General features: G+C 38.1%; 1 protein-coding gene and 1 pseudogene across 1 annotated transcript; one reads left to right on the plus strand and one right to left on the minus strand.

Moving 5' to 3' along the window:
* Window positions 1-278: 278 nt before the first annotated feature.
* On the plus strand, window positions 279-2042 carry LOC119733893 (annotated as a pseudogene).
* A 9457-nt stretch (window positions 2043-11499) lies between these two features.
* Window positions 11500-13048, minus strand: LOC119733894 (putative nuclease HARBI1). Its single transcript, XM_038207258.1, has 4 exons — window positions 12962-13048; window positions 12606-12721; window positions 11940-12041; window positions 11500-11819 (listed from the first exon to the last, which is right to left on the minus strand). Exons 1-4 carry the CDS (start codon window positions 13046-13048, stop codon window positions 11543-11545), a joined length of 582 nt encoding a protein of 193 aa, XP_038063186.1. The 3' UTR covers window positions 11500-11542.
* Window positions 13049-19166: the final 6118 nt, after the last annotated feature.

Raw genomic sequence — 19166 nt, forward strand, 5'->3', positions numbered from 1 at the left:
CGGGATGACCACTGTTAATGGAAACTGTGTTACAATAGCACTTTTTAACCAAGACACACGTTATTGAAGATCACAAAGTGTGAACTTTAAATTGAAGCCTTTTTAAAGATGTATTTAAAAACGTTTCACGCTTAAAGTGTGTGTTAGATAATGTAATAATAATCAAATATTCACTTGCAAATTTGAATTTCTATTGTCACAGCGTAGCAATGCAATCTCAGCGCAGATGCAGCTTTTGACGGCCCTTAGATTTTTTGCCACTGGCTCCTTTCTACACCATGCACGGAGACCTTCATGACATGAGTGCACCATCAGTGAGCAGGATAATCTATCGAGTCTGTAGAGCCATCAATAGAGAAGCCAACAGAGTCATCAAGTTTCCTGTGCGCCAACAAGATGTGAACAGAGCCCAAAGCTTTCCTCAAGTTGTTGGAGCTGTTGATGGGAGTCACATTCGTTTGTATGGTGCCCCTCTAATGGATGACGAGCACCTTATATGTTAACCGGAAAGGCTGGCACAGCATCAACATTCAAGTCATCTGTGGTGCTAACTACCTGATCACAAATGTTGTCGCCAGGTGGCCAGGCAGTACACACGACAGTGCCATTATCCACGGCAGTGTCATTGGTGACATGTTTAGGGATGGCAGGTCAGACAATTATCTGATAATTGGGAAAAAATGGAACATTTAGCTAATCAAATTTGAATCGCACAAGCATGAGCACAAACACTAACAAAGGATGGCTTCTTCTTTGCTGTTGCAAGATATTTAGTTCACTTCTTGATTTTAAAGCCAGACAAGATGTGTACGCAGAATTACACAATGTGATAGCTTGCGTGAACAGTATTCAGTAGTCCTTAGTAGTTTTAGTTCTGATAAGAACAGTCCCGCTTTAAGTTCTAAAAGAACTTGTATTTGGTCTTAGAACTTAAAGCAGGACTGTTCTTATCAGAACTAAAACTACTTAGCGAAAGTTGATTATAAGCAGGACAAATTCTTTTCAGAACTAAATATCTTCTGATTAGTAGTTATTACCACATGGTGTTACCGCAAACCAAAACAATACTTATACTGCACCATGCAAAGCCCTAAAATCTGATATTAGAATCAATGACTCAAGGAAGCTGGCTGAGTTAATAGAATCTAATTAAAATCATGCTTGACGTGAACAACATAAAATAGTTAACCGAATCTTCATTTTCAGGCTGCAAGGTATGCTTATCATAGGTGATTCAGCATATGCCCTCAGACCGTGGCTGATGACACCAATTGAGAACCCCAGAACAGACGCTGAAAGAAATTATAACAGGTAATGTGATTCACACTATTTGTCCACAGTTTTTTTAAATAGGGGCGGGAGCTTTTGATGTGCTGAACTAAACATGTACATGTATATTTGTGTGCATTTTTTCACTCTCATTGGGGGGGGGGGTGGCAGAGTTCTGAGAATGAGACTCCCTCACCCCTCTGGCTAGGCCACTGAGTAATTTAAATGTTGAATATTGTATAGAAGGTGTAATTCATACTTGTTATATCTCCGATTGACTTTGACTCATGCCATATTTGTTTATTTTCCAAATTAAAGGTGTCACAGAAGAACAAGGGTCAAGGTGGAGCAAACGTTCGGTCAACTAAAGCGGAAATTTCCATGCCTGGCACTTGGTCTCAGGGTATCACCCAGTAGAGCATGTCAAATCATCAAGGCTTGCTGCGTTCTGCACAATCTAGCCAAGATCATGGGTGAGCCTGATTTTGAGGAGGAAGTAGAAGTTGAGGAGGTTGGGGCTCTGCCATATGTTGGAGTACTCCATGATGGTCAAGCACATAGGGAGCGTATTATTCGTCAGTATTTTAACTAAATTGATGTATTGTAAAGTTTCATAGTTAATTCAACAGATGTTGAAATGTTATAAAAATTAGAGTGGCCTCATATTACATTCTGAGCAAGGACTTTTTCAGAGGCAAAGGATTTTGCATTATATGATTTCTTGCCTCTGAAGTTGTCCTTGCTGAGGATGAGTGGGAGACTTTTGAGATAATGGTGGCAGCAAACATACAGTCCTTTTCCATTGTTTCGTCATATTGAGCACGCGCGCTTTAGCTTAAACATGACGTAAACAATTGAGAAGGACCGGTGTGTTTGCTGCCACCACCGTCTCAAAATCTCCCATTATCATATCAGCCAACTCTTTTTTTTTATTTATGTATATTTCAGGTCAATCTAGTCAGTGAGCAGTTTGCAGCAGTTTCTTCTTCATTTTCTGTAATCTGTTTTTATTGGATGCAAATAGGATGGGCAAGTAAGAGCAAGAAAATCAGCATGGGCAAAAAGAACAGTTATCGTTAACCCCCCCCCCCCCCCCCCCAGTTTTGGTGACATGTAAAGACACACAACTATTTAACAAACAATTGGAAATTAGTTCACAGTAACTATTTATTGTGCTTCTTTGAATAAAAACATACAGTTCAATAATGTATGGCTCTCTTGCAAATGTACAATATAAATAAAAACGCAGGAGTACTCTCACGTATGTTTCAGCCGCTCATTTTGTTTGCGCGCATGCGCACTTAAAATATGAAATACTGATAATCAGCAAACATGGATGCCTGCGGTCGCAGTTTGACCCACTGAAGTATCGGTCAACATCACGCTTGAAGAACTTTGATAAATTTTTCTTTCCACGTGGACAGGAATTTAAGGCAATCAAAGTCACTTTTGCAAACCTTAGCGCAAAAAAACAGAGAGTATTTGATGCATTTTTTTTGTTTTTCCGTGTCGTGTAGTACGAAAATATTGGGTCACAAAATTCAAAACAGGCGACAGTTTAGGGGATAATTTTTCAGTTTTGCCGAGTAGGCCTAATTGTAAACTTGTCTTCACTGAAAAATGGTAAAAGATGCCATTGAAAGTGCGATATTTAAATATTTAAGTCGGAAACCGTTTCAATGAGAAAAGTAAGGTCTCACGTTATACGTTTTTTCGTTGAATGTAACGTTAGTGTGCACGTACCTGTACACAGACCCTGCGGGAATCTGGCCCGTAAACATGGCTAGCCACGCGCCGCACTCCGTTTGTAATCTTTCGACGCGTTGGAAAATAAATGTATACATTTAACTGAAACGATTTACAACTGACTGGTTCCCGCCCCTGAAATGCAAGTACGATCACAGAGGGCACTGGGACCAGTGTATTTGTGCACGAAGCTTTCAAAATGGGTTTACTCGAAAAATGACGATTTTTATAAGCTACAGGTTTCCTTTTTACATCAAATCACCTGTAAAATGATAATAATCTATCATCCTTTCCGATGGTACTACGGCTGATCTAAGGTAAACCCAGGAAATTGTCAAAATGTGTAAACCAAAGTCAAAAGCGAAAGATTTTTTTCCTTTTCATTTTGTACGTTTTTTGTCCATAATTATTGGTTTTTTTTATATTTTAAAGGTTTTTAGCGCCGTTACCACACTGTAGAGACAATTTATATTTTTGTTCACTTGGTCTACTGATAATTTTGGTTTGAATCATCTTTAAAGTACGTTTGAGAAGGATACATTTTAAGACATGAAAACCAGACAATCGTTCAGTGCGTCGTCTGCTACCGCTCTTTGCAAGCCGACGACGCGGAGAAAACCATTGCGCATGCGTGAGAAGACGAACTAAATGCACGCACGGTCTATGGGGCTGAAACATACGTGCTCTTTATTCACACTTTTTACTCTCTTCAAACTAAGATTTTAAGCATCCTCTTGAATAATATATCTTGCAAAAAATATTATCTAGTGTGCATGAGATGAAGCAGGTTTCTTGCACTTCGGTTTTTTTTGTTGTCTTTGATAACTAATTTTCCAAAAAAACAAAAAAGGCCCAGAATCGGTGATATCCCCTGGAACAGTGTGAGTAACTTAGAATTTGCAATATTTTTTTATATGTATGTTAAAGTTAAGGTTTAGTTAAAAAAAATATATACAGTCGAGTCTCGTTAATACAAACTCCATCGGACCTAGCCAAATTTGAAAGAGGAACATCAGTCCCATTCATTGTGCACATAAATGTACAGTCGGGACTAAGGCTTTATGTTTGTTATAACCAGAATTTTGTATTAACAGAGTTTGTACTAACGAGATTCGACTGTAGATAACCTTTACATGCTTTCATGGATTCTGGTGAAACTTGGATGCAGTGACCCAAGTTGGGTAGAAAGACACAATTCTTTGGATTGTTGAGGTCAAAGGTCATGTAGGGGTCATCAGAGGTAATTGTTTAAATGCCCTACTGTTTCTTTGTCTACATAATATGATATATTTTAATGTTACTTGGATGGAGTGATCCTTGGGTAGGGGTGTATGACACCTCTTTAGAAAATGGAGGTCATAAGTGATCTAGAGGTCATTTGAGGAATTTTAAAAATATGCAAACTTTCACTTTTTTTCGACAGATGAAATTATCAGTTGTGTTGTATGTTGATTTTTTTAACAAAATACAATTATGAACTTTCCTCTATGCCAATCGATGTGATATTTTCTTCAGGAATGCTTTAAAGGATATGCTTTAAAATAGTTCTACATTGTATTTACATGTCTGTTTAAAGGTTTAAAGAAAGAAACAAAGAGAAATTCATAATAATTTAATACTTTTTAAAAACTTGCAAATAAGTAAAATGTTGAACTTAAAATTAGGCACAGTGGAAATAGCTAATGAGAACAAACTTTTTTGTAGCACCATTCGGCATAAATTTGTAGGAGTAGTGGAGCTCTGACATGAGCCCATTTGTACCCGATATTGCAACCAGACTATACATGACTAAACATCGAGTTCAAACATGCTCTTCTAAGAGCCATCACTAATTACATATATTTTGCCGAATGTTGTTACCTCAAGTTTATCCTTATTAGATGAACAAAAAAAAAAAATTTAGGACTCAGATACGATTACTGCACCGTGCTTCTCCAGTGTAAATGCCACAAGTATTTGAAAGGAATGGCTAATTTCCTTCAAGGATTCCGTCATGGCTTGTGAAGCTTCCAGTTGTTGCCGAGCTATTTTCAATTTTTCTTTGTGGATCTGCAACCTTTCCCTCTCGATTTGGAGTATGCTCTGATCTCTTGCTATCTTCTTCCTTTGCACTGGTGGTCTTGAACTTGCAGTGCTGCACTCGCCCTTTTCTCTATTTCCTTCTCAACCTCCTCTGGCTCTACCTGTACGGGCTCCACCTCCTCCACCTCCTCCACATCTACATTAGTGTCGATGGTGTCACTGCATGTGATAGCTGTAGCAAATGAGTACAATTATATCATCGTCGTTTTGTTTGTTTTTACAATTCGCATTTCCCCTTCCTAACAATGAATTTGAAAGACACATGTATTACAAATAGTCTTTAAATCATTTAGTTCAAAAATCGTCAACATGTCTTATTGACTTAAACAAAGAATAACACTATTCTTGAAATCAGCTGTGTCTCAGACTTGCATGTCATGAAGAGAACAATTCAATATAACTATCCAATAAACACCATAGTTCATGAATTGAGTGAAAATAAATACTCAAAATATGTAAGGAAAGAATATTAGTATTTTGAATCAGGTTTTTGTCTGAAGTGTTTTCTCAGTTGTTTTCAAAGCCTTTAAATATCCCACCTTTTTCAACACTGCCTAGCAGAAATTCCAAGTGTGGCATTGTTTCGCCTTCGTATTTTTCCACGATGCCATCTTTGCCCACCGGTAGCAGGGCATCGAGGACAAGCTCGTATGTCGAGTTTACTGGTGGTTTAGGACCCCCTCCTGAAAATAAGCGAGAGAGCATTGTTATTGTTATTCGAATTGAAGACTTCAAATAGTCTTGTAATCTTGTTTAATGCATTCATGCAATATACTTGAACAGAGTTGGAAAAACTCGAGTTTTGTTATTGTTGAAAATGTTGAAAATGTTTGTTAGCATCAGAGTGAAGGGCAAAACCTAATATTGAATCAAAAAGTTAGTTGAATTTCATTACCTGTTTTGTTGATCTCCCGATGGTAGCTCCTCGCCTGGCTTGAGATATCTTGCCATTTTTTACGTACTTTGGTCCAGTCCCTTAGTTGGCCCCCACACTCATTCAGCTCATCTGCCGCCATCTTCCAATGATCTTTCTTCACTATCTACCTCAGCTGTAGCCTTGCAGCGTGTGCCAAACAATTTGGCTGTATGGCTCTTAACGAACTCGGCCAGAATTTTGACCTCCTCATGAGACCAGTTCGCGGCTCGCTCAGGAGGAACTTTAGTCTTAGACCTGACTAGGCCTATTTAATGTAAGTTTGTGAATGACAACAATCCAAATGCTGACAGACGGTTGCACACGCTCCAACCATTGCAAACACAATTTTGTTTAAACATTAACAGATTTATATTATTCCATTTTTCATGTTTTGAATTTTTGTTTTGTTTTACATTTCAATTTTTATGTAAAACTACTCGGCCCTTGTGTTTGTGGACTCTATTTATTTTTTAATATTTTAATCATAATTCTGAGGTGAATATTGTAACCCCCCCCCCTCCCAATTGTATGGACATGTTTTTTTTAAATTTAATACAAGTTTCTTGTTTTCAGAATGAAGCCCTGGTGACGATGGCTGGGAGTAGTTAGAGGCCTATTTTACATTAGCCAGCATAGGGCTAAAGCCTAATGTAACCTGGGAAAATATCAGTTTTTTTATAACTCAGTCAAACTAAGTTTGACTTTGAGTCTTGACTCAATAATTAATAATAATATTGTCGAAATTCTGCCTGTGCTGTGACTACTTTGTATAGTAGTAAGAGAAAAGTGGTGGTTCTGTGAAGTATGTCCCTTCGTAAGTTCGTTTTAATTTTGGTGAAAAGAACTGGGGCTTTATCCTAAATCGCTTTAACTATCGCTAATAATAAAATAAGTTAAAATCTTCTCATTTAACTTCAAATTTAACCCCAACCGGAATACGTACTGAATGTGAATTTAAGCCGAAAGCGTGCAGACAACCGACTGACGGAAGTTTGGATGGATGCAGTGCAGTCTTTACACTGGATACTCTTTGACTAGGACAACAAAGTTTATCGCTGTAAATATCACTCAGTAGGCCTACTTTAATTAATCAAATGAATAACTTACCAAAATTCCTTAGCAACGTGGACGGTCTTCGTATATTTAATAGCAGACGACATCATCGGCCATCTTCAGCGCGCCTGCGTGCGCGTCTCTTGGTTTCGCGCGCTACAGACGGCTGTTGCATTGTTGTAGACTGTTTTTCACATAAAAGAGACGTATGCATTAAGGTCATCCTCGTTCACAAACTTTATTTTATATAAAACATTGCTTGCGATGCATCGTTCTTACGATGTGTTTCGTGAAATTGCAAAAGCAGTTCGTCGTAGCTACGATGCTTCGTAGAGCTGCGATGGCTCGTAAACCCTGCGATGCATCGTAAGTTAAGAACAGTTTCGTGAAATCGACCGCTCTGTTCTCCCACGCGCGGAACCCCTGCACCCGATTTCACTAAACTCTTCTTAACTTAAGACGCGTCGCACGGTTTACGATGCGTCGCAGCCCTGCGACGCATCGTAGCTGCGACGTGTTCTGAGAACCATTTCACTAAACGCGTCGTAAGGGCGATGCGTTGCATTTTTAGTTTTACTGACATACATTTCTTGGACGAGCCTAATTCTTGTCTCACCTACAACAGTTTTATGTTTGAAAATGTTTTAGTCACAAAATAGTCGTTGGAATCAACACGTCTGCAAAACGCGGGAAAAACGTGAAATGTTTGGAGGAAATTTGCTGTCCAAAAGTGTCATCATTTGATGTCGTCTGCTCTCATCTGCCTGCAATTTTCAAGGTAAGTTTAGTGTATTGATTGTTATGGGAGATTATTTGGATCAGCGTAGTGATTCTGTCGCGCGAAAATTAAACGAAATCAGCAGGAACTGAGTGAGAGTCAGAGTCATTACCACGATTACGAACGGAGCACAATGGAAATGTATAAAAGAAACGGTCTGAAAACTGGACCCATGAAGAAATCGCTGTTCTGTGCCAGTATGTGCACGAGCACACAAATGAGCTCTTCGGAAGCAGCTGCAAAGGCAAAAAATCAAAGGCAAACGTGGAAAAAGTAAAGATCCACTATTGGAAAGAGGCAGGGAAAGTGCTTGTTGAGAATGGAGGCATTCCCAGAGAAAACCAGAAAATACGGAAGAAATGGCAGGATATGACCAGTAAAGCAAGGGCGTATCACCGAGACATGAACAGAACAGGTAAATATTATACTGTATAAAATAGCCTATTAATTAGGCCTAACATTAGGCCTATTAATATTTTATTATTTTTATGTTATTTCTAGTTAGGCTAGGCCTATGGCCTAGAAACAACTAGTTCAACATGAAAAGTCAGATAGGCCTAAGCCTATAGGAAAGAATGTGCAAATCTGACACTGCTTTTTTTCATCAATCATCTCAACGACAACTGAAAAAAGGGTCCTACCAAATTCGTCAACAAGCATCAACAGTTGTCAACAAGCATCAACACATTTTGTATCTAGCCTAGTAAAGTAGTATGCTTTCGAAAATTAAAAGTAGCTTTATAATATATAGTAGAAAAAGCAATAAAGAACATCTTCTGCAAATCTATTCAAGTTGAAATTATTTAAAAACTTGTTTTTTGAAGATAGTGGATATTTTGCCGGAGGTAACGCCGGCAAACTAACGTTTACTAAAGGTTTGCCGGCGGCAATCCATATCAACAGAGGGCGCTTTAAGATAGGGCTGAATTATAATATGCATTAAATTCCCAACAAGCTGTGTAGCACAATCGGTGCAGTGGATAAGCAATTGCTCTAGTGAGTGGGATGTCCCGAGTTCGAATTATGATCCTCGCCACATTTTTAAGGTTTTTTTTCCATCCCCAAATAAATAAGAATATTCTTTTTTTATTATTTTAACATGTCTCAAACATTTTATTGCAGAGTATTACATTTTCTTTTTCAGATTTGTGGTTCTGGAGGATTTTTTTTAAAAGGGAAATAAAGTCTGAAATTATAAAATGGTCTGAATCCCATCTTGTGAATACGAAGTTACAACGATAATATTGGCATGGAGCTAGACCCGTGAACGTGGCTTGTAAACTACGCCACGCTGTTGTGTATTTCTGAACCTGGCGAAATTGTCCCTCTGACTCCCTCCATTACACACACTGGACGTTATTTTTTTGCTTGATTGCACACATTTTCCCCCTTTCGGAACAAATTCCATGTATTTTTTCATTGCAATTCATTCTCATGCCTGTAATGAGTATGAACCTAGAGTCCTAGACCACTTTCGAATGTTGTTGTTGTTGTTTTTATACAGGAGGAGGTGAGAAGCCAGCCACAAACAAGACATTCGATCTTGTTTTGGAGGCATTGCTGCCCATTGCCAAGGATGGCATCCTTAATCAGGAGGAAGGAGAAACAGACCCACTCCAACCAGAAGTTGATTTGCTGATGGACAAAATCGCTGAAGGTAAGAATGCTGACAGAATACTAGTAGCGCTACAATTTTAGAAAAGAATATACAAGACTAACAGTTCAGAGAACTTGTTTGTATTTCTTGAAATAAATACTTCATATTTTTGATAATTTAATATTTTTGTAAATATAATTTGTTTCACAAAATAAATATTTGCTTTCAATCACTATAATACAAATCATTAATACATGCAACACATATGATTGGACATTAATATGATAAATCTTAAATCTTAATAAATCTGTTTTTCTGTATATCTTATTTTTTTAAGCCGTCACAACTGCTGAGATTGGAATAAAAGACGAGTTCGAGGATCAGGATGGGTCTTTGGCAGCAGCTCACTTCAGCAAAGATCAACCACTACCAGCTCCACCATCATCGAGCTCAAGATTTAATTCCCACGAATCCATCATTCTTCTGGAGAGAGAGCGTCTACTTGAAGAGCGTGAGCGCCTGCAAGTAGACAGCGAACAACTGCAAGTTTCCAGGTAGATTGATGCATCGTTGAGTCACATCAGCTGGAACTTGCAGTTGTTTCTTGAGTTCACTCTCGAGAAGAATGGTGTAACCATCGACTATGAAAGTTAAATACATATTGCCGTTGAATGTAAAAATTAATTAGAGTTAAAATAAAACACAAATTATAATTTCTTTCTATTTTTTACAGGCATCTATAACCCGCATGACAATATGCACACATACATTTTAGGTTTGAATGAGTTTTGCTTGAAAATGTATTTAAAACTTCATCCCTGTATTAATGTACTAGAAAATATTAAATTTTATTCCAGATGGGTACTTAAATTCCAGTGCAAGCGTACTTAAGTGCTTAACCAAATTCTTTAATGAAATGTTTCATACGTGCACTATATTTTCCCTTTTAGACTCACTTGATGTATTTTTTATCAGATTGTTTGTTTTACACTTGACTTTTTACATGACATTTTAATGTTTAATTTCATTTACTGTTTTAATAAACCAGAAATATAATGAGAACCAAGAGTGAAACTGGTGTAATGTGATTTGAGGTTTAAACATAAAATATTCCAAATATTCCTAAAGGGCTGACTCTGCTAAGCATCTTTTCATTTCTTTTTTCCCGTAAACTTTGCTGTTACATTTGTTCATGTTCACACGAATTTTTGCCACATTGGCCTAAGTGATCCTGTGTGCGCCAGCGGAACACGTAAAAAGTATATAGGCATCAGTTATCCGGCAAGCACGAGTGGAATACGTAAAATGTAGTGCGTCTTTATCCCGCGTACCACAAGGCCTTTGTACGTGGGACACAGACGCACTGCATTTTCTGTGTGTTCCACGAGTGCCAGCGCAATAACAAAAAAAAATCTTCAAGTAAACTTGACACACACTTAAGGGCGCATACATGTAGTTCCTATGTGTATATATATATGTACAAGTAGTACTTTTAGCCGTGCACAGAAAGATGGCAAAAATAGAAAGCTCCACATGACTCGCTCTCGGCCAATAAAGACACATAATCTGTGGGTGAGGTAATACAATATACAAATATTGAGTGGCTCAGCATGGAATGGGAGGAATATTATTGCAAGGCAACTGGAAAAATTTTACCGAGCGACAATATTCCTCCCATTTCACAATTTAAAGCCACTCAATATAGATCCTTGTCATTTGATATATATGAACTTTAATTTCAATACAAAACTGGAGGAAAATGTATTTCTCTCTTCCAAACCACCCCTTCAAGAAAATGTTTGAACTCAACGCTGTAGTACAGGCACTTTGGAACAATACGCGCTACGCGTGACGCTGAACGCGTACACCAGTTTCAGTTCAAACATGGTTCTAATGAAAACCACAGCTGCGTGATAAATATTTATTTATAATATCATAGTGTTTTTACCACGGATTCGACCAATCAGGATCAAGGATACAAGTCATCTTCAAGCAAACTGGTGGTGGTGGGGGGGGGGGGGTCAGAATTGGAGGTGTTTTCCAGTCGTGTGGCAGCAGATAACAGTATTTTATACACATTTAACCTTTTTTTATTTTGTATTTAGAAATATCTGTTGATGAGCATGATGCGATGGAGTTGCCCATCATGGATATGACTTTCATACAGCAATTCATCATTCTCATCAGCATTGTCATCGTCTCCATCTTCCAGATCTGGCTGGCCAAACTCCTTGGAGAGGTTGAAGAGCACGCAGCAGGCCCTGATGATGACACATGCCCTCTGAGGAGCCATTCTCATGCCAAGAGCCAGACAAGGAAATTTCCTCTTGAGCTGGCCGAACGTCTGCTCAATGACCACTCGCGACTTTCTGTGACTCCTGTATTTTGAGGGATGCATATCAAAGGTATGTGTTATTAATCTAGACTTTATCAAAGTTAATTTAAACATGTATGTAATGATTCAAGTGTGCAATTATATTCATTGGGATAAGTTTCACCTGTTGTATCGTCGCTCAGCATTTGTTGCTGGGTTCAAGATGGGTGTCATCAGCCATGGACGAAGTGCATATCCTGTGTCTCCAAGGAGCACTCCAGTTAGTCTGCAAAACAATAGAGCACAGATGTTCCATTTTTAAGAGCAGTAATTGCATCATGGCTTAGCAGTTTTTCCATGTGGCTACCACAAATCGTGGCAGTTACTGGGCCTATATAACAAGTTTTCAAGGTTTCAATTGTTCTCCGAGTCTCAGAATAGGAAACAGAAGTCCACACAATAATTTTCAATTCAAGGCCCTCGATCAGTTTTATTGTCTTCCAATATTGCCTTGCCTACAGACGATATGTTCTTACCGTTTATGAGAAGCTCTCCTGAGATCCATTCATAGCTCCAAAACACCCAAATATTGATCCATAGACTCGAGAGAAAGTCAAAACGATGTCAAAGAGGTTGAAAAACTTTAGTCCTCCGTACATCCTATCACTCGCCATCCCATAATAATGACAACAAACTTTTCTTACAATAGAGGGCTCTATATCTGTCTTAAGCAGTGTTTTGGCACGAACTGTTGATAGTTTGACAAGAAGAAATGCATTTCATATTTTTGTTAATGGTTTGATTAGCATTTTTTTGTTTCAATTCTCAGACTTGGTGATGTTTGACTTACTGTCCATTGGTGAATCTCTGTCCAAGAATGCTTCCATGGATGATGGCGCTATTGTGGGTACTGCCAGGCCACCTGGCTACGACAATAGTTAGTTTGTAGTTAGCATCACAGGTGGCCTAGACATTGATGCTATGGTAACCCTTGCGATTCACATAGACATGTTCTGCTTCTCCCAGTGGCGCTCCATACAACCTGATATGAGTGCAGTCTAATGCACCGACAACGTTTGGAAAACTGGCTATCTCAAAGAACTCGTGCTTCACTCTTGCTACATCCTGAGGATGCACAGGAAACTGGATGACCCTTGGGCTTAATCTGGCCACTGCATGTGCCACTCGATGTACAATTCGGCATACTGAGGGTACACTGATGTCATGGAGGTCACCATGAACAGTGTAATATGAGCCTGTGGCAAAGAAGCGCAGCGTTGCCAGAAGTTGCATGTGGGCAGGGATTGCATTGCTGCACTGTAAAGAAAATAATGTACATCGTGCACAGTAATAATTAATGAATTTCAATATTATAGAAATTAATTAACAAATTTACCTGCTCTAGCTGAAATTTGAAATGATAGTTTTGCAATTAACAATTATTTTGTGGCATCACCCAAGTCATTCACATTTTAGATACAAATTATTGGTTCAGTACATGAATAATCACATTTCAATCAAAATTATATTCAGAATAAATACATGTATGACTATATTTTGTGCAATAGGTTACGATATTTATAAAGAATATATTATTTAAACTTTTGCTTGGTATAATACAATTTTTTTTTAAAGCTACATTGTACTTCAAAGTTCAAATGCATGCAAAGTACATGTTATGTAGAACTTTGGATAATACAACAGTTATTATATTGAATGAATAATAAATCGGAATAATTTGTAATAAAATGTTTACTTAATCTTAATTAAAAAGATATTTATTCAATCCATTTTTTGCATAATTTTTGTATCATGCATCGTCTATCAAAATTATACTAAGTGCTTGTGTGTGGTTTTATCTTTGTGGAATTGCGGGATTGACTGCCAATTGAATTTTAGGAAAATACAGTTTATAAAAAGTTCTTTTATTAATAATATGCACGAAGGTTGTTGATAAGAGCGCGACTCTTGCATTATATAAATGTACTGGTTATGGACTTGTTTTGAATCTGATAGCGTTGTCAGTGTGATTATTATAAGGGCTGTATCCAAAACGGGGATTAATGGTTAAGGTATGGCTATTTTCCTATTCTCCACCATTTCAAGTTGCCTGGCCAAAATTTCGGTTTTGGACGTGAAGCCATTAACATTATCCTGCCCATGCAGACCGTTGGTGGCGCTGTCACCAATCAACATAATGTAAGCAGCCCCTCCCAAGTTACCTCGGTCCACCGGTATGATATGATTGGAATAATCAGCGATTGTTTGCAAGATATACATATCTCGTGTTGGAGGTCGAGTGCAATCGCCTTTTTTTCCCTTCAAAATGTCCATTAAAATGCTTATTACCACTCTGGGGGCGGTACCTTGCGCATGCGCACTACAATCACTTATGTTCCGATTTGTTACTGACCAAACCCACACGGTGGCCTAACTGCGCGTTGCGCGCGGGTACAGGTGGATGATGATATCGATACCTTCACGTCAGAAAAATCAATTCAAATGGAAAGTTAGTACGTAATACGGTTAGGCTAAACCAAAACCATCCCAAACATATGTTTAAGTGGCCCCCTTTCCCAAAATCTCGATACAGTTGCATAGAGTAAATATCTTGAGTGTTTCTGCACAAATTAAAAAGTCGATCCCTTCCTACAAGCACGTAAGTCTACGATTAATAAATAGGCCATACATCGTAAGCGTTTCTGTACCTGTGTATCAGGCTGAATGCTGTGCTCAACTCTTTCCAAGAGCCGAACAATCCCCTCTCGTGTTAAACGATATCTTCTGTACGTTTCCTCGTCGGTTAATTTATCTAAAGGATCCTGCCTATCTCTGAACACTCTCTCTCTTCTTAATGCTCTTCTGGCTTCACGGTCTGCAAGGAGCATAAGCGCCATCTAAAATATTGTTTCATATAGTTATGACGACCCAAATACACGTCGTAACTTACGACGTGTTTCATGCCGTTGTCAAGGTACTTGCGACGCATTGAACGCATCGTAACTTTAGTGAAATGGAATTTAAGACGCGTCGTAAGTTACGAAGAGTTACTCTTCGTAACTCGAGTTACGACGCGTCGCATCCTTTAGTGAAATCGGGTGCTGTTCTCCCACGCGCGGACCCCGTATTCTCCACGCGCACACCCTGTGTTCTCCACGCGCGGACCCTGTGTTCTCCACGCGCGGAACCCGTGTTCTCCACGCGTGGAGCCACGCGCACAGCCCGTCGCACGTCTGCCATAGGATCCCATACTGCTGCGTACACGCGATAACCACGCGATAACTGCGATAAACACGCGTGTTTATCGCGCTAATCACGCGATAAATCTAGCTAGTGAAAAAATGTAAGCATTTTGCAGCGCGTGTCCTTGCGTGAGTCCAAGTTCTTTCGCTTCCTACTGTACGTGGAAATTGTTACTAGGCTAGTACAAGTAATATTGCATAGGACTAAGTGCATAGCTATAGGCAATAACTATAAGAACAATAACACCATGAACACTTCCAAGACAAGATATGCCGTGGACCACAGCTTTTTCTGTATTAAATATAAGGTGGACATAAATTATTTAACAAAGTTATTCATAAATAATTTATCCAACCCCAGCTAAATACGCACTACCCGATCTATGATCGGGTAAATCAGCTTGCTTAATATATATTTCAGTTTTTCGGCTTCTTTAGGCTTATTTATTTATTTATTTATTTATATATACGCCTAGGCCTAATTCACAATTTTCTTCTCGGACATTTATATATTTATAGAAATCTTTGATTGGCAGTTTGCATCATATGTAAATAAATACATTTGCTACTGCATTATTTACAAATAATTTTGTAACGTTATATCATTTATTATTGTAAATAATGCTGTGGCAAAAACATATTTTTTACATAACATGCAAACTGCCAAACAATTGTCCGAGACGAAATGCATACATGTAAATAGTGAATTATAAACATCGAAAATAACCTAATTAAAATATTTACACGTGGCACCTCATACTCCTGAGGGTCAAAAATACAACAAATGAAAGCTATGTTGCATGGCTGTCATGGCTGTCCAAAAGCACCTGTACAACCACTAAGATGAAGTAAATAAACAGTAACATTTTCCTGAAAATGAATATCTTTGGAAAGTTATTACTATTTTTCATTAACAGAGTATTTACTTTATTTAAAGGTCCATGCCATGGGTCATACTGTCTTCTTTTAATTTGAAATTGATTCAAACTGTTTGTCACAGTTGTCATACTGTTCATTCAAAAAAAAATCTTTTACAGTTCCCAACGAGGCACTGATTGTTTTCGATGAAGACAAAAAGAGTGCTATCGTGAAGACTCGCACACTGGAGGCTACCGTGCCCCTCAAAAGCTTGAGGGAGGGCAACCCAATCGTACGCCTTCGTGCAACAGTACTTGGTCTGTCTGGTAAGAAAACCCTGATGTCTTTTTAATATTTCCTGATCATCATACGCATAGTCATAAGATTTGAAAACATAACAGATATAATTCATGGTGAAACTTTCGAAAACAGGCTGTCCAAAAAAAAAATGTCCCTCTGGAGGGTGTACATAATTCTCATAATTTATAGAGAAAATTTTAAACTCAATTGTAGAATTGATGACCCAAACATGTTTCTTTCTTGTGTTAAGATTTCGTTGAATTTGGTTCAGTGGTTTTGAAACAAAGGTCATTGTAATAGGAGGATTCGGGCTGTTAGGGTTAAAACCCTAACTGTCCCAAATCCTCCAATTATGAATATGATTTTTCACACACCATGCTCCATTCCGTTTGGCAATAGATAACGTAAACTTGTCAAAAAGTCTTTCTTTTGATCCTTTAACTCTCTTGTTTTTCAATGGAATTAAACCAAAATTTTAGTTCATTTAAACAACGATTGCCAACATTTTATGGAGAGAATTTCATAACTTTTGTGCAAGAGGGTGAGATTTAATCACCATGCGAAGACAAATTACTCACTTTCATAATTTGCCACTTTTGAATTTGAAATGGAGATGGGGCTAAGGCCACGGTCTGAGCTTTGAAGCTTGTGTATGAATGCATTATCAGTCCTGATGTCCTTGCAAATGATTGAGGAGGTGTGCAATGACATCAGGGCTGATCCTGTATTCCTTCAGAAGCTTCCGGCCGCAGCACATGGCTTCAGCCCCGTCTCCAGCTCTGTGTCGACATTGGAGGACGTCAAGTCAAAAAAGCCGAATTCTGAAACTGATGAAAAACACTCCATAAAATATGTCATGCTTCGTTTACATGATATAAAATTTTGGTTTAATGATAGAGCGTAGGATTTTTTGGACACGTAGGGTATGTATTGGCGAACGTATAATGGTGCAAAATGGACTGGTGTTACATTCAAGGACTTTGTTTCAAAACCACTGAACCAAATCCAACAAAAACTTAACACAAGAAAGAAAAATGTTTGGGCTCATCGATTCTATAATTGAATTTGAATTTTTTTTCATAATTACAAGAATTCTGTATACCTTTCTGAGGGTCATTTTTGGGGGACATCCTGTATAATAAAGTAATACCCTGAAACGAAAATACAGGCATGATCTGCTACCACAGTGGAATCTAGATTTCCAACACCAGTGAAGTATTTTGGGCCATTGTCACCAAGGTGGCAGCCATATTTTTGCATGTAATCTTGTGATGCTTGCCCAAGAAACAGACCCGTTACTCTAGCATAGCTCTGTAGGCTGACCTAACTAAGAAACCTTTGTTAGGCCAACAAAAAAAAGTCGGTAACTGGTCAGACCAAAGTTCCGGAATTGATGCGGCGATGCGGTTTTTTTTTGGGGGGGGGGATTGCTTTTTTTTCAAGCATGGATTGTACAAACAAGGTGGGTACTACATGTATGTTTTCCTTTTTTTATGTCCTTATATACATTGGTGTCCTCCATAATTTGCCTTGGTGCCCTCCATCATTTGATTAAAATCGACGCACGCTGACCAGAGACTGACCATTTTTTTTGGCCTTGGAGTTAAATGAAATAAAGTGACACTTGCATGATGAATGACAGCATTGAATGCATTTGTGATTTACAGTGCACTTGGGACTGAATTATATAGATGGACTTGACAATGAGATGCACTATTTATAAAACAATGTTTGGTCATTTGCCAAGATGACCGATGCGTCCTTTACGAAATGGATAGACGGTATGGCAAAGAGCTGCGTGAGGCGGAACCCCCAAAGAAAAAAACACGGAGATCAACAAAGGTATGAATACTTGGTATAAGTACAAAGGTATGAATATAAAGGTAAATATACGAAGGAAGAAGGAAGGATACAAAGGAATGTAGAGGAAGGAAGTTATTGGAAGGAAGGTAGAGGTACAAATGGAATAGTTGACCAACCAAGTGGAATATTACACTTTGGACCAATAACTACAACCGTCTATCAAGCTTTGAATCACACAAACTAATGAAACAAAGTATAATGTAATAATAATTTGTTCAATCTGCAGGGGCTTTTGAAAATTTGAAATGTATAAAATGAAGCAGAACTGCGAAGCACTGTAGATAAGTAAATAGATTGAAACTAAGTTAAAGAAGTGCTCACCAGAAATCTCGGAGCTGACTAGCCCGAAAATATATGATGTTACCTTCACCTTTGTACCTATTACTAGGTCAGACAAATGTGGAAAGGGTCTCCAGAAAATAATTTCACAGCATTTTTTGGTAATAGCGGGCAGTCATGTCAAATCAATCAAAGGATTGTGAAGAAAATGTAGGTGGATGCCACCCATAATTTTGACCCAAATATACCTAATTTTGACCAGAATATACCTATTTTGAATAAATTGTCAATCCCTGCCGTGTAATATATTCTACTATCTGGTTATATTCTGCATCTTTGAAAACAATATTTTGGTGATTCTACTTAGCCTTACTTAAATAACCTATTCTTACGCATTTAAGTGATTGAACAATTATCAAGACATAGTAACAATTAAAAATGGCTATAAAACTATTATACCCAACAATTTTGTGATTTTTCTTGTCTGCAGATATCATCAAGTAGTCTTGCCAAACGTCAGTAGTATTGATGAGCTACAAATTCACCAAGTTGCTTACTGGCACAGTCACCCTATTAATACCTAATGGAAAATGATGTGAACAATGATAAAATGTTGATATTTAGCTCGGTAAACAAAAACGGAGGAGAATGAGCTGACTGTCCATAAACTGGGCTAAAATTAGGCGAAGGGTCGCCTCATGTGGGAGACTTGAATAAATTTAAGAAAATCCCCCCCCCCAAAAAAAAACATTATTGCCTGCAATAATTTTGTCTGCAATAATTATGTCATATTGCCTGCAATAATTATGTTAATGACAATAAGTTTTCTTACCCCTTTTTTTTCTTCATAATTTTGGGAATTTCCTTGA

Source organism: Patiria miniata, unplaced genomic scaffold (assembly GCF_015706575.1).
Source record: "Patiria miniata isolate m_02_andy unplaced genomic scaffold, ASM1570657v1 HiC_scaffold_26, whole genome shotgun sequence".
Classification (NCBI taxonomy): Eukaryota; Metazoa; Echinodermata; class Asteroidea; order Valvatida; family Asterinidae; genus Patiria; species Patiria miniata.